Source organism: Drosophila ananassae, chromosome 2R (assembly GCF_017639315.1).
Source record: "Drosophila ananassae strain 14024-0371.13 chromosome 2R, ASM1763931v2, whole genome shotgun sequence".
Taxonomy (NCBI): Eukaryota; Metazoa; Arthropoda; class Insecta; order Diptera; family Drosophilidae; genus Drosophila; species Drosophila ananassae.
Window position 1 is genome coordinate 17,227,579 of NC_057928.1, and position 20,084 is coordinate 17,247,662.

At 41.9% G+C, this 20,084-nt stretch overlaps 4 protein-coding genes across 6 annotated transcripts in view; 3 read left to right on the plus strand and 1 right to left on the minus strand.

The window, feature by feature from the left end:
- Positions 1–1,162: 1,162 nt before the first annotated feature.
- LOC6506848 (ficolin-2) lies at positions 1,163–4,313 on the plus strand. 2 transcript variants are annotated; one of them, XM_014909437.3, is made up of 5 exons: positions 1,163–1,502; positions 2,037–2,176; positions 2,784–2,995; positions 3,138–3,309; positions 3,364–4,313. In XM_014909437.3, the coding sequence occupies exons 1-5, from the start codon at positions 1,347–1,349 to the stop codon at positions 4,127–4,129; spliced, it is 1,446 nt and encodes a 481-aa protein (XP_014764923.1). In that variant the 5' UTR covers positions 1,163–1,346; the 3' UTR covers positions 4,130–4,313. The 2 variants fall into 2 exon arrangements, with proteins under 2 accessions (XP_014764923.1, XP_001957123.2); XM_001957087.4 differs by having other exon boundaries at positions 2,784–2,917.
- A 105-nt stretch (positions 4,314–4,418) lies between these two features.
- LOC6506849 (lipase member H-A) lies at positions 4,419–5,755 on the plus strand. Of its 2 annotated transcripts, none has more exons than XM_032454741.2 (4): positions 4,419–4,703; positions 4,772–5,236; positions 5,294–5,486; positions 5,547–5,755. In XM_032454741.2, exons 1-4 carry the CDS (start codon positions 4,475–4,477, stop codon positions 5,620–5,622), a joined length of 963 nt encoding a protein of 320 aa, XP_032310632.1. In that variant the 5' UTR covers positions 4,419–4,474; the 3' UTR covers positions 5,623–5,755. The 2 variants fall into 2 exon arrangements, with proteins under 2 accessions (XP_032310632.1, XP_032310633.1); XM_032454742.2 differs by having other exon boundaries at positions 4,422–4,703; positions 4,772–5,215.
- A 3,854-nt stretch (positions 5,756–9,609) lies between these two features.
- On the minus strand, positions 9,610–10,320 carry LOC6493136. Its single transcript, XM_001957085.4, has 3 exons — positions 10,076–10,320; positions 9,938–10,008; positions 9,610–9,877 (listed from the first exon to the last, which is right to left on the minus strand). The coding sequence occupies exons 1-3, from the start codon at positions 10,170–10,172 to the stop codon at positions 9,656–9,658; spliced, it is 390 nt and encodes a 129-aa protein (XP_001957121.1). The 5' UTR covers positions 10,173–10,320; the 3' UTR covers positions 9,610–9,655.
- A 4,859-nt stretch (positions 10,321–15,179) lies between these two features.
- Positions 15,180–20,084, plus strand: part of LOC6506850 (dendritic arbor reduction protein 1) — a 28,382-nt gene continuing 23,477 nt past the window's right edge. Inside the window, exon 1 of the mRNA XM_001957084.4 lies at positions 15,180–16,110. Within this exon, the coding sequence (XP_001957120.2) occupies positions 16,048–16,110 (63 nt within the window). The 5' untranslated portion in view covers positions 15,180–16,047. The remainder of the gene's footprint in view (positions 16,111–20,084) is intronic.

A 20,084-nucleotide genomic window follows, 5' to 3' on the forward strand; every position in this document is an offset into this window, starting at 1 on the left:
CTTAGAGGGAGATGAGCTTTGGGCCTGACTCTTGGTATCTGCAGGCGGGCATCTCGGCACGATTCATCGCCAGCTGGCCAATTCAAAAGGTCCGAAACCACGGATGCGCAGCTGAAAACCTTCGGAATCCCATAACTATTGTAATTCCGCAAAAAGGCATTACAAGTGACATAATGCGGAACATGAAGGTAAGCGCAAATGGAAATTGCACTTGCAAGCCAAGCACAGCCATATTTATTCTGCTCGTGAGGTATGCATTAATTTTTACCCGATGACGGCTAAGGCCAAAATCCATATATATAAAAGTATAGAGCCGCAGGCCACTATAAATAGACTGTCATCGAAGGGGGAAAATCACAGAGCAGAGACAACTTGGGCGAATGCAATCGATTACTCATGGAATAGTCAGGTGAACCCTTTTTTGTATCAGACAGAACGACTATGCATATTATATTTATGGAAATAAACAGCAAGTTGAGGCAGGTTTCTGTCAAGTGTCAATGAATCTGGTTAATTTGCATGTCAACTACGTAGCGAACTTTTAATATTGATCTTCAAAAGCTTGAAATAATACTACTATAGAAGTAGGTTGGCAATAAAAAGTAAATCTGAAATTAATGTTTGATCCATCATTGGCTTACTTACAATTTATTTTACGCTTTGAGATATCAAAAGTAATAATTTATAAATGTTTATTGTCAGTAAATTATTTCACCCCATGCAATTTACATAAAGATGATAAAAGCTTTGAATGATGCAACATGCAAAAGTAGGTCCCACATTTAGTGTTTATTTTTTTTAAGAACATTACTAATTAGCATTAAAATGATAGCCCGACTAAAGAATGGAACTCAGCTCAATACGGTAGTGCTGTGGCTAATCACGTATCTACCTTAATATTGCAAAGTCAATTAATAATTCTTAGCTGTCTTTCTACAAGCCATGGCACATCCATTTGGCATGCTCAGCGTGTTGAGTGTTCAGCCAAATGATTGACAACCCAAAGAAGCCCCAAACAAGCCCCGGGGGATTTTTCGCATCTTTAAGACAGACATGTAAACAATGCGAGACGATCCCTCTAAACCTAAAAAAAAATAAAATAATCTCGGAGCATTGGAGCATCTCTCAAAAAGCTCAAAAGCTTCTCTCCGAACGCTGAGATCCCCATCGAAATACAAGTGTTCGCTCAATTCAATTGCGAATCTTGACCGGAACGGACGTATCTTACGGATTGCTACTTAGTATCGGGTCTTCGACTTATCTGGCGGGCACCCAAGGCTATATTTCAAATTTGTGAATGATATTTAGTGATTTGTGTGAAACGAATAAAGCGTAAACACAGTGTCATGATGAGGCCCCATTTTGTGGTCTTTTTGGCGGTCGCGATTTGTGGTTTTTGTGGAGGTTCTTTGGTGGAACCACCGGGCGTTACCCAAGCCCCTCCACCACCTCCCCCTCTGCCGGCTAATCAAGTGCGACAGCGCATGCGCAACAACTTCCGAGTGCGTTACAGTGAGAACACAGAAACAGCGAGGACGATCGCCAGAGTGAACTAATTAAAGTAATTGGATAACAAAAACTGAATAGTTGTCTAAATAATAATGAATTATTTCCGCAATAATAATTAAAATACAAAAAGCTAATTATGTGATTTAAAAAAGACTTTTTCCTAAGAAGAATCATGTGCAATGCAGGCACATTATAATAAAAACTGATGTAAAGGGGGTGTTATTAGACAGCATCTTTAAAGCCGAAACAAAAAGCTATTGCACTAACTTATTATTAAAAATTAAGTATTCAAAGTCTCTACAAAAGTAACAAAAGACTTAATTCACTCTTTCGAAATGTGGCTATTGTTAAAAATGCAAAATTGTACCCAGTGTTTGCTCTGCCGATCGTCTACTGTATTGTGAATTTTAAGCTGGGTGACGCGCCAGCTGGGTTTTGGCCAGCAGGTTTCGTTTTGGGCCAGAACAAGTTCAATGCGCTGGCCTCGTGCTTGCCTTTTAATCGTTCGTCTTCATTATTATCTTTAGACCCCCGCGAGCTCCACCTTTGGCGCTGCCCCCTTGAGATGCGATTACAAGGAGCTGATGACCAATCTGCATGACCGTGTCGGCATCTTGGTGACCTTGGACGAGGACCAGAGGAATCGCCTGGAAGTCATCGATAAGAAGTAAGACTCCTCTTTCACTTAACTCACCCATAGGGAACCAGTTTTATCGCATAGGTACATCATGACATATTTTTACCCACAAAACCGGTAAAATAAAACAACAAGCGGCAAAACGTCTATTGGAAACTTTTCGGATGGCTTCTGACTTTTTTTGTGGCAGTGCCAATTATTTGGCAAATCCACAGCAATCTTTTATGACGCTCTAACTAAACATCAATTATACATGAATGGAGCAATCGCTGGCCAAACATTTCTGTGTTTTTTGGCCAAGTTTATTTTTAAAAATTCGCAGAATTTCTTGCGATTTTAGCACACTCACCGGGGGAGTGTTTATAATTCGGCGATGTTCGCTGTTCAGCAGGTTATTTGCTTAATACATTTGGGTCTTTGTTGTGCTTTATTTACGATCTTTCTTGAGAAAGAAAACAGCAAATGCCAAGTGGCTACTAAACAAGAAGCAAAACCAATCTAAATTAGAAATAATGTATGCAATGGGATACACACATAGAAGAGCTTTATCAGCGTCTCTCTAGGAGGTCACTAAAATAGGTCTTACCGATAGCGCTGTTTCATATATTATTTATTTTTATTTTTTTATGTATTTCAGATTGGATCAACTGGTGGATAGCAACTCGGCTCGCTTGGAATCCATGAAGGCTCAGCAAATGGACTTCCAGCAAAGACTGGACAGCTTCGAGCACATTCAACGCCTCTCCAGGAACACTCTGGACGAGCTTAAAGGTGAAACCGATAAGGTTCAGGGTCCTCGAGATGTTAGGGAGTTGAAATACAAGCGTAGAAATCGCAGTAAAATGAATGGTAACAGGGTATCTTCTATTTTGGATGTTGTGCCATTTACTTTTGGTGTTGTGATAGTTTTTTTGTGTATATGTTTCCTCATTAAGTATTTCTACTTTTTCAAACACAGTTTGATAAATTTTGTATTAATTTTTTTAAACAGATCTCTCCCGCACTGCCCGAGCTGTTTCGCCAAATAACTATGAGGGCACCCAGAGCGAATCGAATTTGAGTGTCTCGGATCGCTTGGATGCTTTGGCTACTCTACTGACCTCCACAGCTCTTAGCGTTAGGACTGTCCATGACGAAGTGACAAAACTCACTCAGGCCATTAAGTAAATTTAACTTATATTCTTATTTTATAAGACGCTAACTATATTATTTTCCAGCCGTCAACGTCGTGTATCGCACAGGAGAGGTTCCGGGCAGGGTCAAGGACCACCAGCGCCTTTCTACCCTCCCCCTGGCCAGGCCAGTTATCCGCCCTTCCCACGACCTCCCACCAGCTGTCTGCAATCCTACTTGGCGGTTCAGGGTATCCTTAAGGTCCAACTCACCCCAGAATCAGAGTCCTTCTACGTGGCCTGCGACGACGATTGGACGGTGATCCTGAATCGAGCAACCGATGAGACGAACTTTGAGCGCGGTTGGCTGGACTATAAGGATGGTTTCGGCAACTTGGCCGGAGACTTCTTCATTGGCCTAAACAAACTGCACGCTCTGACCTCATCCGCCTTGCACGAGCTCAGAATAGTTCTGGAGGACTTCTCGGGCAACGTGGCGTATGCGGGATATTCAACCTTTGCCATTGGCAGCGAAAAAGAACTGTATCCTTTGAGTTTGCTTGGCAGGTTTCTGGATGAATTGACTCCTTCGGCGGGAGACTCCCTCTCCTACCATGCTGGGGCCAAATTCAGCACCGTCGACAGCGATAACGATAACTGCATCGATTGCAATTGCGCCCAGAAACACAAGGGCGCCGGATGGTTCAACAACTGTGGCACCAGCAACTTGCTGGGCCAATATTTCCAACAGAATTTCGCACAGGCCGGGGAAACTGGAATCTTCTGGGACACCTTCCAGGGCAAGGACTACTCGCTGAAGAGAGTTCGTCTGATGATTCGCCCGATCGCAGAGGATGAGGCCCGGAAATGAGGCCACTCAGAACCGCTTCGCCGCCAACTGCCATTCGCGAAATCAGGGATCGCCCAGAGAATCGAACTAAAATCGCTTTGCATTTTAACCTTTAGCTTTAGCCCCTTCTATGTGCGTGTGTGTGTGTAATATTTATGGAAAATTACTTAATACCTAGATAATAAAGTAATGTTATGTGTATCTATCCGTCTGGTAGTGCGTCATCTCTGGGAGATCTCCCCTAATCGAACGATTAGCCAGAAGCGTGCAGCATGCACACTTCAAGCGGGTATAAAAATGGAATCTGGTTGGAGTTTTCTCTCAGTTAGAACATTTCTGCTTTTGGATAAATATATATCGGTTGACATGGCCAAAGCGACCATTTGTTTGGTCCCCATTCTCTGCCAGTTTTGGACTTTGCAAGCTGCCCTTTTGGATAACCTAGTGGAGCAGAGCAATATCTACTACCTTTCAAACACTGCTGAGGTGCCATTGGAAAATGTAGATCAATTGGATTCCATAGAATCCGTAAAATTCATAGTTCATGGATATTTGGGCTCCAGGACCCATGGCTCCATTATGCCTCTAAGAAATGGTAAGCTTCATTTAGGGGTTTTGAGTTAAAGAAAAGATAAATAATTGTCTACCCTTCTATACCCTAAGCGTATACCTCCCAGGGTTATGCTAATGTTCTAGTAGCCGACTGGGGTCCTGCGGCCAACTTGGATTACCCCACCTCCCGTTTGGCAGTAAAGAAAGTGGGCCGTTTTTTGGCCAAAAAACTAGATGACTTTCTCCAAAAACATGGAATTCCATATGAAGCGGTTCATGTAATAGGTCACAGCTTGGGAGCCCATATAGCCGGTCGAATCGGTAGATACTTCAATGGAACTTTGGGAAGAGTTACGGGATTGGATCCCGCGCTTCCCCTGTTTTCCTCGCGTGCCGATGACAGTTTGCATGCAAATGCCGGTCTATTTGTGGATGTAATTCACACCGATTTCCCATTGTTTGGTGACTTGAGACCTCGTGGAACAGTGGACTTTTATCCCAACTTTGGAGAGGCCCCGCAGCCAGGATGTGAGGATGTGGATCTAGTTGCAGCCAGTAAGCTCCTTCATGAGGCTTTTAAGCTTAACCCAATAATATTTATTTAACCTTGAATCATCTAAACTTAATCAATAGATAGTTGCAGTCATAACCGGGCTGTCATGTTTTTTGCGGAATCCATTGGAATGCCTCAGAACTTTCCAGCTATTCCTTGCAGCTTAAAATCTATAAAAAGTCGTCAGATTGATGCATGCATCAAGGAACTATCTGGTTCAGGAGTTATAGATGAAAATCAGGTGGTTTATATGGGCGAGAACGTTAATCGCAGGTGAGTTTTAAATATTTTAAAATAATCATAGGCGGTTAGTTATTTACATTACATTTTTAGCGCCACCTTGTATTATTATTTGGCAACCAATGGTGCGCCTCCTTACGGCCAAGGAAGGAACTCTAAGTTTTATTAAAATGTTAATATTAAAAGTGTTATTATCACACTGAACATTTAATAAAGGTATTAATTTCAAAATAATCATTTAAAGCGTGAATAATATTGTAACAAGCTTTTAATTAATAAAGTCAAGTCCATCTTGGCCAACAGATGACGCCTCTGAGTGCCCTCTATGTGTGGGGTTTCCAACTATCGCATACAAGCGCGCGTATTTCAAATATTTGTAGAAGGTAGGAATATAAAATACCTTTGATATTACAAGAATGCTAACTCTTAAAAGTATTCTATTTATGCCTACTGGTGTAGCAAAGAAAAAAAAAATCATATACTCTTTTAATATTTTCATTAAGATTTTATACCCCCTTTGCGTTTTTTATTTCTTTTAAATATTTCTCCTAAATTCCAGGTCTTTCAGTTAATGAATTTCTACTATTATTTGCACTGACGATTTCCCAGCCATCAAGTCCTATTAGAACTGCAATCAAAAGTTCTGCAAACATAGTGATTCATAAATCAAAGGCACTTTATGAATGGAAAGAACAAACAATTCCCCCGCCCCTTTGGTGCATTCTGGCTGAATGCCTGGAATCAGAAACGACCGACTCGGGATTATTTATGGGCCAATAACTTTACAACTAAACGCTCATCTACATTTAATGGCGATAATTTTTGACGCAATTTGAGAAACAGACACGCCGGCGGTCGCCGTCGAGCCTCTTCTTGGCCATTATTCCGAGCAGGAGCAGAGGTGGCTCTCAGAGTGGCCCGAACAAGTTGGCCTACAAACAGAAACGGAAACCGATACATAAACAGGAGGCAGCAACCGCAGAAGATAACAAGAAACACTTGACACCTCCTCGGTGGTTCCTGGCTGTTGGTGGGCACCTTACCTTGTTTTCTTTTCTTGGCCAGCATGCCATCGGGGCCAATACAGTGGGAAAAAATGGTCGAAGCTAGGAAAAAGCAATTTTAACTTGTCCTTAGATTAAAGGGGTTTAGGTGAACATAATATAATTAGTAAAAAAAAATCATATTTAACTTAAATTTTTATAAAATAAATGTCGAAAATATTTTTTTAAGTTATAAAAATGCGTAAAATTCTTGTGGCAGAGAAGAGAGCAATAAAAAGAGCAGCATTCAGCATTCGGGGGAAAAAAACAAAGGCAGTGGTCGTAAATTGCCGGTGAAAAGGCCACTAAAGGAGGAGGAATGCTGTAAATTTGGGGATTTCGAGATGGCAACAGCTGCCTGTCGATCGGGTGTCCACCGGCCTACTCTCGCATGTGGGTGGCTCAGCCTCAGGTGGTTGAGGCTCGATTCTGATGGCTCAGGTGTTTCTCGATGGCAATCGCCCTTCGTTCTAACTGATCGCATCACTTGATACAGATCGCTTTTTGGCTCTTGGCCCAAAAAAAATACAAATATCGTTCCACAAATCGATTTCAGGCTTCATTAGCCGCTGCTGCCCTGTATGTTTGTGGCACAGGAAACTGCCGCACTCTGTGCTCGGATTTTCTTTTGTTTTCCCGCGAACAGTGGAAAGCCAGCAGAAGCAGCAGCAGCAGCAAGTTAGTCGCTCTATTGATGCTCGGTCAACCATCGAGTTTCTGTTTTCCGTTTCTGTTTGCTGAATGTTTTGTTTTCCCCCCTCGAATGTTTACCCAAAGCCCCGCGCCAACCTATCGAGACTATTGAGTATTTTTTCTAGCTTTTCGCTTTTCTCATATATATGGTATATGGCTCTTTGCCTTCTCAATATTTTCCATCATTTTCAACTTCCCGTTTTTTTTGTCTTTTTTGTTCTGACACCACCACCTTTCCTGAATTGGTGTCACGCGTTTCAGTTCAGGCTGCGTTTTCCTGCTAGGGACCTTAATTTCTGTTTGCTGGGAAAGTAAAACAAAGCGAGAGTTGTTGACTTTTGATTCTGGAAATGGCTCAATGGATGGGTGCTTTCTGGGGTTAAGCGGTACTAACAGGGGGGTACGTGTGCCAACGACCAATGTTCTGCTCTAATTCAAACACAATACCAGGAAGTCTTGAGAGTCTAGACTTCTTTGGAGCTAGATAGACATTTTGGATAGTAATGTTGAATGTTGAAACCTTCAAGTAATTGCCTCTAAAAAGGTCCTTAAGAAATCGATTATTTTTCTGACTTCCTTATCCTTATCCTGCACTGCCTCTGCCATCGTATTTCCGCTTATATAATTCCTCACATGTTTTGACACATTTCTTAATGGCACCGCGCACACTCACAGGTAGAAATGTAAAATAAATTATATAAACGGGGGAAAAGGAAGCCACAGGCAAGGCAGAACGAACAAATGCAAACACAAAGCCAAGGAGACAAGAAGAGAAATGATATTGTAATTGGCAATCGTTGTTGTGCATAAATCACATGCATAAGTTCTCGACCTGAAGGCATTCTGCTCGTACAAAGAGTTCTTATCCTTTTCGGCCCCGCCAGCCACGTCGTTAGTTGAAGTCAAATGTTGTTTTCCAATTGGAAAATTTTTCATTAACTAATTGAACATTTTACGGCAGACGGCGGGGGGACAAGGTGGATAGGGAAGCTTACAAAGAGGGGGCCTGGAATGGCGCCAATATTGAATCGCAAACAGAAAGGAAACCTGGGTTTCCCCCGCCCCCAGCCCATCTGCTAACCGATTTCCACCCACCACTTTTCACATTTTCCTGCCCCCGCACGCCACTCGGCTTTTAGTCACCTCACAAAAAACAGGCCATGGCAGCAAGACAATGAACGGACAATGTTAGACAGCCAGGACACGAAAGGACGTTGGCCCAAATGGGCAAACACACCGACACCGACAGACACATCGGGCTGACATCCTGCGAGTGTATTCTTTGTATCTGTGAGAGCCCACAATAATTTACGAGCGCACGCTTCGTTTCAGACTTTGCTTCCGTTTTGTACAAAATGGTTTTTGACTTTTCGGGAGGTTAGGGCAAAAGGTTACGTAAAAAAATGTATTGCAGATCCATCATAAAATATTTATTTAATTAAATTCTATCAAAAGCTTGTAACTTTACGAATTTGCACTTATCAAGGCTATCAATAACTTTAGTGGCTTGTTTTCGATTTTTTGTATATTTATTTATGGCTCTTATTTATTGAACTATCGCACAAAATTAAATATTGATTATATTTATTGCCTTGACACCTTTAATTTGCGTCGGCCGTTTTATTGTCTATTGAAAAAGCATACATTTGAATATTACTTTTATACAACATTTACGTAAGAATATTTATTGAAAATTTTCCACAAACCGACGATTAACGTCACAAGAAGGTATTCCCTTGGTTCATCAATTGCCTGGGTGGAACTTTAACTCTCCTTTTAATATACAAATAATGTTGGAAATTTGCATAACTGTCTGGTCTGGTTTGGTGAGGGTTCTGCGGTGTCTTCAGCGCCCCCGTGGTATCCTCCCTCCCGAATGTCCTTTCCGCTGGACGGAGCGGATATTAAACATTAGCGCGTGCTGGACACAAAACCCAATACCCAACCCCCTGCCAACAGAAATAATTAAGGTGAAAATTGCTGTCGACACGCAAACTAAAATAAAGGAAAAAAGACTCTGGGCATGGTCAGCGAGCTAAGAAACCAAAACCGAAGCCAAAACCGAAGTGGAAATACTTATATATATATTTCTTTTTTGGGCTTTGAGAAATGACCAGCGGCAGCTGATAAACCAGATGATTGGAGATGACTAATGAAACCTATTAGCCCTGTGACAGATGAGGAGTCCGCGAGCAGACCCAGGGAGCTGTGACCGCGATGATGGATAAGCTCATTAAACTCGGCCGCCACAAAAACAAAAAAATCAAAGAGTAGAGAGCAAAGGTGACGGGGGGCAGGGGATCATTACCACTGATCTTTCGGTAGCGGCTCCTTCTATACATCTAATTGAAATCCGAATCCCTTGGTGGTCAGTTGCCAGTCAACTCTTTTACTTAGCCCCCAAAAAAAGTCAAGCGACATTTCGTTATCGGTGTATTCACTCAGCCAGATGCAGTAGGGAATCAATCAAGTCAGCGAGCTGAGTCCATTTCCCTTCACGGAGTCGACAGGCACTCGGAAATTCCACCGGCGCTTTGGGGACTTGGGGATGCGCTGGTTCAGAAAGAAGTGCCGGCCATAGTCCACGGGTTTCAGGCGCCTCTTGTAACCCTCGGGCTGATCGTTCACCAGGCAACTAATCTTCAAATATCTCGGAGTCTCATCCTCCAAGACATTCTCCAAGGAGCACTGAATAAAGAGAACTTTGAGAGCCGCCCTATGAAATTAAAAATATCTTTGAAAACTTACACTATCCGCTAGATGATACAAATCGTCTTGGAGCTCTTCCCACTCATTGTGGCGATTATGGGGCAATTCGGCTATACCCATAATAATACGAATTTCATTTTCAGCTTAGTTCTAGCTTAGTTAGTAAATTCTACTTACAATCCACCGATTTTATTTGAAACTCGATGAAGCGAAGAACAAAGTATGACAAGGCCACGAGGAGTATCATCAAAAAGCGCCGTGAATTTGGACTCATCTTGGAAATTTGAATAGCCGGAATGACAATGATCTCAATAAGGGAATGAAATGTAAAAAGTATGAGGATCCAAGACTGCTAGAAAAAAATTTTAGAAGAAATAAATGAAACTGATGCTTGGATCAAAGGCTTCTAGATGAATACTATGAAAGTAAACTAGAAGGCAATTAAACGATGAAAAAATCAGGTCTTTAAAGAGGTTCAATTTTCGTTATCAAAAATCCAGGCAACAAACATCCAAAGTGTATTAGACTCATTAAATCATAAAAGATATTTAGCAAGAATCGGGAACTGAGTAAATTCGGCTTTGTTCTAGCACCTCTAAACTTTTCCAATTCGCCATAAAAATCAACAGAAAATCTTATGGCCCCTTGTCGTAAATGGGAAACAAAAAGATAGCGCCCTTTATTGCCTGGGCACAATCAAAAAGTGTTAGACAAATATTGAACGAAATATATGGCCTTATATGGAAATTTGGAAGGGATAGTATCGGGGTTCACCAAACAAATTTCACAATTTGCATGCGTTCGAAGAAAAGTGTCCGGCCCAAAAACTATAGCATTGATAAAATTTTCCAATTCGCCATAAATTCGATAGAAAATCCTATGGAAATTTTCGGCGGTTTGGCTCCCCGACTTGGTTTCTGTATTTGTTTTCTGTGTCAGTGTCGAATATCATCGAATTTGTCTGGGCCAAGTCTGTGGGTCTGACGTTCGCTGGTGGGTTTCTGGGTTTGGCCGGAGGCGAATTTGTTGGTACCGATTATGGTTGCTTTACGATTTAATTTCACACGAATTTATATTAGATTTCGGTGCAATTGTTTTCTGCGTTGTCGTCGCATTTATGGTGTATCAGTTGTTTATGGCCAACACCGTATCCAAGGCAAAGTGGGGCTATACCTAGAGATTTCACAACCCAAATCTGGGGAGACTTGTTAGCCCAATTAATAATTATGATTGACTATAGTTACAGATGAGCTTTGGGATGTGTGGGAGGCCTTGGCTTTCTCTGCCAGCCCACAGATGTGCTTAATTAATTGCCGCGTAAAATTAATTTCATTTCAATTGTGCAGTCGCATCATTAGCACTGCGTACTCCTCCAAAAAAAAAAAAGTTATATTGTGGAGCCGGAAACCTGCTGAGTAAGCAATGATATCGTTTATAAGTTGCCCCCATACCGCAATGCCTATTCCCTTTCTGCCCCAGCCACACTCTCAAGTGCTATATCGTTTCAACTTCAGTTTTGAGTGGGCTTGAAAGGTGATTAACGCGATCATAGAAATGATGTCGAAGGAGGAGTACCGCTCGCGGTTGGGCTCATCTTTCCAAAAAACCTCAAGTGGTAAGAAAAGGGGGAGCCATACTTATATAGCTGTATGGCACATGAAAAAAATATTATATTTGTGAAAGGTTAATTCCTATTAAGGCGATCCTTAAACGTAATGAAACAAGGGCTTCGGAAACTATCTACTTTTAATTGTATTTTGATACTCTGACACCCAACATGAAACAGAGGTTCTGGGCTATTTTATAATTATTTTATTTAATTTTTTCCAGTGCATAATAGATCGTTAAGTGCTTAGATCATGATTCTTTCTTTCCTTCTGCGTTTGCGCACGCGCTAAATGTCAAGAAAATAACTGTGATGAGAAGGGGGTGGTGCCTCCAAAGACCTCATCCCGCCGCCTGCTGTTTTCGCCCCCCTGATGCCACCCGCTCGTCACGCCCCCCGCCTCCTTCTGGCAATGGCACGCCCTCAGGCAGGCCGCCCACTTGGAACATGTCGAATCATTCATTCAGCGCACAGAGAGCAACACCACAAAATGTGGGCTGCTTAGGTGTTGAAAACTAAATCAAAAAGTGAAAAACTTAAAAAAAAAAATAAATAAAAACTCCTAAACGAATCCGAGAGATACTGGCAGGCGGTGCAGGCAGGCAGGCAGGCAGACAGGCAGACTGGCTGGCAAGAAGGCATTTTGTGTGCATTTGTAATTGTTGAACTGCACAGCACTGTACGGCTGTCATTATTTTCTGTAACATTTAGCAAAATCATTAATAATTGTTGCCGCGTTTTGGAGCCGGCTGTTGTTGCTCTTGGCCCGACACAGATACGCACTTAAAATTGTCAGACGACAACGACAGAAAAGCGATTTGGTGGCCTGCCTGCTGCCTGGCTGGTGTTAACTTGATTAGCATTCGCATAAATTTTTGCAGTTGCATCTCGCGACTCCCCATTTGCATAGAATGCACATTTCGGTCTCATTTGGGTTAAAGCCATCGGATAACTATCTCCGATCTCCGATCTCGAGTTAGACGGAATTCGAGGTGGCCCTGCCCCAATTCCCCAGCCTGAGAATTCAATTATATGCGCACCACTCGCATTATGCAAACAACAAAAAATAAATTCACTTTAGGCCGATAAGAAAGCGAAGAAATTATGAAAATTTTTTCCGAGAAAGTGTGCACAGACAAAACAAATTGCCGCGTAATCTCTGGGTCTCCCCCAAGCCTCTGTTGGGCTGACAATGCCACAGACCAGAAATAAATAAATCGGAATCATTTGGGGATTACTTGTCCTGCCTTTATCGGCAAGTGCCGCCAAGTGGAATCAATCAAGTGGCCAACGGCAGTTCCTTGGAGGTTTTCGGGTTTTGGCTTCGGCCTTGTTTGTTTTCATTCTCGATCCCGAAGCGTGACAATATTTTGGCCACAATTCAAACGAAATGATCTCAAGGGTCTGGCTCGTGTAATTAATCATGTTGACTCGAACGATAAGTTCTGCTCGGTTGAGTGCAGTGAATTTTTTCAGTCTAAATGGGAAGAGTCCTGGAACAGGTAGTTGAGTGTCACAGATACCCCTTGATCGTTGTGTGAGGTAAGAGGCAGTGGCATCAATAAATCTACAAGATATCGCTTGCAGGGAAATCAATAACCCACGAAGGATATTCCCCTCCAATTTAAATAATTATGAAGAATCTTGAGGATCTTGACATGAAAGTGACAAAATGGATACATTACTGGTAGTTGCAGGTAGTGGGATTGGTGTCAAATAATAAGATATAATGCCTTTAAGAAGCTTAGCTTTGAAAGCTTGTTTAACCCATTTTCCATTGCAAATATGTATCTTTTCGCGCTCCATTGATACGTTCTAGGCCAAATCGTTTATGAATTGACTGGCATTTGTCAACCCTCGGAATGGAGTCAAGTACGGACTTGGAAATGTATCTTTAGCATATCTGGCCGCTACGCCGTAAGACAGAAGCAGCTCGATGACAAACAAAAGCGCGAAAACAAACAAAGAGCGACAAGATTCAGATGTATCTGCAAGTGTATCTCTGTGGTCGTATCTGTGGAAACGTCTGCTTTTGGCATTAATGGCAAATTTGCACGAAGTAAATACCGCGACAGGCGGATTAGTCAATTATCAATAGAGTTGCGAGTGTGTGTGTGTGTGGAGTGCTTGGGTGTATCTGTGTGCGCAACTAATACATCGACTGGCAGATACTTTTGTATCTCGACTTGTGATGTTTTTGTTTTTCTGGCTGCCACTTCACCTGCGTGTAGTATCTGCCACTGTTCACGCAAAGGTAACCACAGCTCGCTCTCGCCCTCTCTCTGTCGCGCTCTCACGGATCGCATCTACCCACCTGCTCGCACCTTTGTATCTGTGTATCTTGTAGCTCCCACTCTCTCTGGCGACCGCCGATTGGCTGGCTTTTGAGTCTGCGCCGCTTTTCAGAGAGGCCACACCTCTGGTATCTCGGCGGGGGAAAAGCGACGTTTGCGTGATACTTCAGATACTTTTCAACCACCCAGTCCCCCCGTCCTGCCACCTGTCCCCTGCCCACTGCCCACTGCCCCCCTTTGGAAAACATAAACTTTCGTCCATCGCTGTGGCTCCCTAATGGCCCGAAAGGAAACACCAAGGGGGATGAGTCAAAATGAAAATGGCTTTTATGTGTGGCGTGCGTTGGGGTAATTTTATGATTCAGGGAATTACACAGCGAGCCGTCAAGGAAACGAAACCTTTTGCTCGTCCCCGCGGACATGGGGAAGTCCTCCTCCTTGACATCGTTCTCCACCTGGCAACCGAAACTGGAATATGTAGATACAGATATGTTTTAATTGGCGCTTTATTGATTTCTGCCCACTTTGGCACAGAAGCAGGCACTCCAGGTTCCTTAATTTATGCTTTAATTCTATTTAATTATGTTCTTTTTCTCCAATGCGATGTTATCTAAGAACTGCATGGGGTCTATGAAAGTTTCGCGTGATGGGTGGACAGTTTTTATTTTATTTTTGGGTATTTCGGATACCAACTATCTGAAATGTGTCAAAGCTAATGAACGTGGTATGTGGTGAGGCGGATTTAAATCGTAGGTTTATGTTTAGTATGTCCTTTGATTTATTACTTTACTCCACAAATTTTTATTACTGTTCTAGGCCTGGTAATTATAGACTACTTTTATTGAAATTTTTATTAGATGCAATAATTAGAAATTAATTTAAAGGGGATTTAAGCTAAGATTTGTAGGTTTTAAGTAAGGAGTGGAATTGAACTTTTCTGGATGAGTTTAGATCCTTTTACCATAGAATACTGAACCTATCTATAAAATTTATGAAACCTATTTATTTCTTCTTATTTTAGCTTGAAGAAATTGAATAATTTGTAACCCATTACCACCTCCGCTGAAAACCAAATCTAAAATGGCGAATCCCAGACGGTTCATTCAATTAAAATCGATCGCCGCTCTTATACGCCATACACCTCCAATAAGATCAGCTGTATGGCACACCTGAGAGCGGCTGTCGTATAAGAGCCCCGGCTGGATCACCTGAGTGCGGCAGGGAGAGTGGGAGAGTCAGGTAAGCCGACACAACACCTGGTGAGCCACGGAAACCCTCAGATACTTTCGAAGAGAGCCGCACACAGATACAGATACTGGGGGATGAGGTAGCTGGTAGCGGTTAACTGACTGGCCTGGTCTGGTGAGGCTCGTCTGCGCGAAACCCTCGCTCGTCCAATCAGTACGAACTCGGTTCCCGCCAGCGTAGTAACTGCTCCGCCGTCGAGCGCGTGAATAGCCACGGTAACCCTACCAGATAATCAAAATAGGAAATAAATAAGACCCATTGCCGATATCCGTTAACCGGAGTCGCGTCCAAAAAAAAGTGCCTTACTATAACTTATAGAATACGTTTATAGCTAGGAGTTCACTGCCGCAGCCAGAAACAAAAGATTCAAGCTACAAACCGACAGATACAAGTTACAAGTTGACGCTCAACGAATGCGGAAGTGAGCAAGCCGCCGGCTTTTTATATCAATTTTTTGCGCATCGCGAGCAATTAAGGCAAAAGGACGCAGTTAACGTCCGAAAACAAATATAATAAGAAAAACAAAAAAATGCTAAACGATCTTTAAATGTTCCCAATCATTCGTGTAAACAAAAGAAAACAAAAAGTGGAAGAAAGTGATCGAGTGCCTTCATTTGCATATCCTTGCAAATTAATTCAATTAAAGAGAAAAAATATTATTGAATAATAAGTAAACGTGCAGCAATTTCTGTTGTTCTCAGTGCCATGCCAAACAAAAGTATTCAATAATAATATTCAATAATAAATCCCCAAAACCGAAAATCGCAATCTTAAATTGAAGTCCATCGATAAAATTGATTAATCATTGCGCCTTGAACTGATCCGTTCGTGACTCGTGAGTCAGAGCAGCGCCATTTAATTATCCGCAAATAAAGTACGGATTTGAGCTGCAAATTATCGGGCTAAATATTTAGCTGCCAATTGGTAGAATTGGTAGAACCCCGGCCCGGCCCTTACCCTTCCTCGGTCCCGTGAAGCTTCATGCAAAAAACGCCGCTTAAATGCATACGGATATCATAATTGGTGAACAATTTGCCGTCAACAACAATTATTGGGTGATGCAGGTGAGTCCTGACAGTGATATTTTAATAAATTATGAAATTATGAATAGGAAACCTACGGAAAAAACTTTCAAAAATTTAAATCAAAAAATTTTAAGTTTAAGTTTAAGCCTCGCACTTGTTCCTGATCAAACTCAAGATCATCATAAACAATTACGGCCCATAATAATATCAAAATGCGATAATTAAGCCGCTTTTATTGCAAATTAATTTTAGCCAAATTTGACAAACAATAAGCCCGAAAACCAGCAAATACAAACACAAGACACAAATCACTCCGGAGAAAAAAAAACGCTTAAGCCAACTTCCGCTTATCAAAATGCAAATCTTGCCAGGCCTGGGCCCGATTTTTGCGATTTCGGTGCCAGATTTTTTCGAGTACGAGAGTATAAATAAAACGCACGCGGCAATCGCGAATTACAATAAAACCGAAAACAAATTAGCTCGATTATCGATGGATTGGATACAGATACTCGTATGTGGCTCGGAGATGAGGAGCCCCACGCGGCTCGGTGCGGAGCTTGTGTGTTTTCACACAGATTAGCACCTCGCATTTCCTCAGGTGTCCCTCTGAAATGAAATGTTTCTGTTACGGGTTCTGGTACCTTCGCTGCCCATCTGTATATATATATATTTTTTTTATTTATTTGACAATCGATTTGTAAATCTCGTTATCACCTGTAGGCGAATCCGCTGCACTGGCACCTCTTTAAGCCGTTCTTAAACACGGTCGGTTGACTCCTTTGAACTTTTACGGACATTTGGTCGCACTTTTCACGCGTTCCGCACAGAAATATGTAGCGATCCTCCTCCTCGTTGCATCTCCTTATATTTCTTTCCAATGCTGTGTCCAATGTTTGCCAGCCTGTTTTTCCGTCCCGTCTTCAGTTGTTTGCCTCAATTGTTTGACTCGCGCTTACTTGCGAAGCTCTGGGTCAATATTTGTCCACAACACTTTGCCAATGTGCCCAGTGTCGTTCGTCGCCTTCGGAATTGCCGATGAGTTGCCGTCATCCCAGGTCTGTCTTTAGCTCTAGTTGGGGTTATAGTTTTATTCCGACCGATCCTGTGTTCTATAACTCCCTTGCGTATGAGTAATATTGGTTTTTATTCAGGCCCTTCTAGGAAAAATATAAACAGATGCTTAATGTAGTGGAACCGATCGAAGAAAGGGAGAGTGCACTCTGAAAAATAAAGTACCTTTTTACTGCCATAATTATCTTTGCAATATTTTTTTTTGTAGAACAACAAGCCTACCAGTTTTACGCCCATTGATAAAAACTTTCCCTCAAGAAGTCTAGCCATACTAGGTGACTCTTCAGAATACTTCCTTCCAGCAAAGATAAGCACAAGTCTTGGGGCAGGGAGTGATAGACACATACGTGACAGAGTTGGGGGCTACAGAAGAACCATCGGTATTGGCGATTCCGGGGAAAAAGCATTGTGGTTGTCGTAAAAGAGCTGGGTGTTCGTTCCGATGGACGGAGGGACAAGTGTTGTTGCTTGTTCCGCCTGTCACCATCAATAGCTGCACTAATTAGGCATGTGTTGTCAAATATTTACACACAGTCGCAAAAGTACAAAGCGCTGTAGCCCCTCCACACCTCATCGGCCCTCGGTCTTCCAATTCTTCTCGGTTCTGCCGGCTCTGATAAGTCACTGGGCGAGGGAGGCGGTGGAGCTTCTTCCGTTTTCCACTGATTTACCAGATATGGTAAGATATGGCAAGGTAATTCCCACGACTCGGTGCGATTATGACGAAAAACTTTCATATTTTATGGCCGACAACGAAATTAGTTTACGACCGTTTACAGGGAATTAGCAAGCAATGAGTATCCGAGCCAGATAGTTGGATATTTTCAGTGAATAATGGAACTAATCAAGCACGTAGACATTCCGCTATGTTCAGATTAATGGCCCTGAACCAGGCACTTACGAACCCAATCGTAAATAATTAAATATAGATAAAATCAGATAACTCTCATATACTGTATGAGACTGTCAGCACGGGCCAAAGAATTATGCAAATTCTGGGGGAAACTAAACGAAACTTGCAATCGAAGGAGCTTTAGTGATTTGTCAATAAAGAAATAAGAGCTATGTGTTCCTCATAGACGAAATAAATGTATATGGATATATGACCAATCTGAATCTATAGAAAATATTTGCATTTACGAATCAGAATCAGACAAAGGCGGCCGCCTTCAAAGTCGAAATCGTTGCTGAAATTTAACAAGAATTGCAGCCTGATATCTGACGGATACAAAATACAATTGCCCGCCGTCTCTCCGCCAGTCTTCAACCAGACTGAGCCATAAAAAATCGTGGCAAATTAGATAGAAAAGGCCAAATAATGGTCCCGATAAGATAATGATGCGAAATGTTCATGTCAATAGTTGACTTTCCATTTCGAAATGAGTTCAAGATTGGATCGTAGCCCAAACAAAACACCAAATGCCAATTACACACCGTCCACCCGCCCAGACACAAAACAGTTAAATAATAATAATAATAACTGGAGTAGGTCCTAAAAACAGTTTGCCGAAAATCTCATTAAGGCCCAGTGGGAGATCGTCCATCGTTTTCGATTGACCTAGCTGATTCCTAAGCAAGTCCCCCCGAACAATTTCGATTTCCTAAATCATTTCGAAGGCGCCACAATACTACGACTCTTTGATTTCTAGCTTTTGCCATATTTTTTTTTAGCAATTCATGCAAATGAAAACGAAAACTGCCAAAAATGGCACAAAGCGGGAGGAAAAATATCATTTATTTGTAGTCCGTTTTGATTGATTCGCCGACTGGCCAAATTGGAGGTCAAAATTGGGCACACGAATTAATCACTCACATTTCGGTGATTGCATCTGCAGAACTTCGAGGAAATATGATGGGCTAATATCGTAGAAAGCACAGACCTCCAGACCTTATTCCATTTATAACTCAAGATATAGGGCTTATTGAATTCCTATTTCGTTAAAAAGTTTTAATTCAAATATCTGATACAATGTCCAAGAGAATAAAACAAAGTATCCATCAATCTCCCATTTTTTTTCAAACCTTTTAAATAGAATCTTCTCGGCAGATCGATCGCGATTCGAAAATTTCTTTTAAATCTTTTTTTCATGCCAATTTTATAGCACGTGAGTGAACATTTATTGCCCAAGGCAAGCCCTTTTGCCCCACTAATTCCAACATTTCTTCGAGTCAGCTCAAATTTTTGATAGATTGCCGGGCCTAAAGCCGAAATAACAAAAAAAAAAAAAAGAAGAAAAAGCTAACGTGTTTGGATTCGGCGAATTATTGCGGAAACTAGTTTGCCGAAATATGCGGAGAATAAAGGCAGGCCTAAGAGCTGAAAGAGGTGCTAAAACCCCGTTGGGACCCCTTTTCCCGAACATTGAAGCGCAATTCGTTTCAAGTTTGATTGGATCAAAAGCTCAGTGGATGACAGCGACACGTTTCCTTCAAAATGGAAATGAAAATGGAATGAAATAAAACATAAAAGTGGCGAGCATTGCGGGCCAGCAGCTCATTTGATGCCGCATTAAGATCAATTATTTGATTATGAAACAAAATCTGCGTGAAATCTCCAAATAGTTGACCCAAGCCGATGTCAAATGGGTGAGCTGTAAATTTCAATGAAGTCTTAAACTCATTTGTGGCGACGAGCTGCTCTGATGTCCCGTCAAGGCAACAAAAACAAGGTGAGAAATGAGTCAAAATAACAATGGGCCGAACACATTTGATCGCGGCCCGATGATAAAGCCATCATCAGATATATATGTATATACTAGATTGGATGGGACAGTGACTGAAACTGAAACTGAAACTGAGGCTGGACTGGATCGGACCCATCGGCCATTGCCAAAGATCGTTAAGCCGCACAAAAGTTCAAACAAACATGTCCGACTTAAATTCAAATTGCAAATTTAAATTGAAATCGAAATCGAATTCGTTGTTGTAAACACATTTCGCAA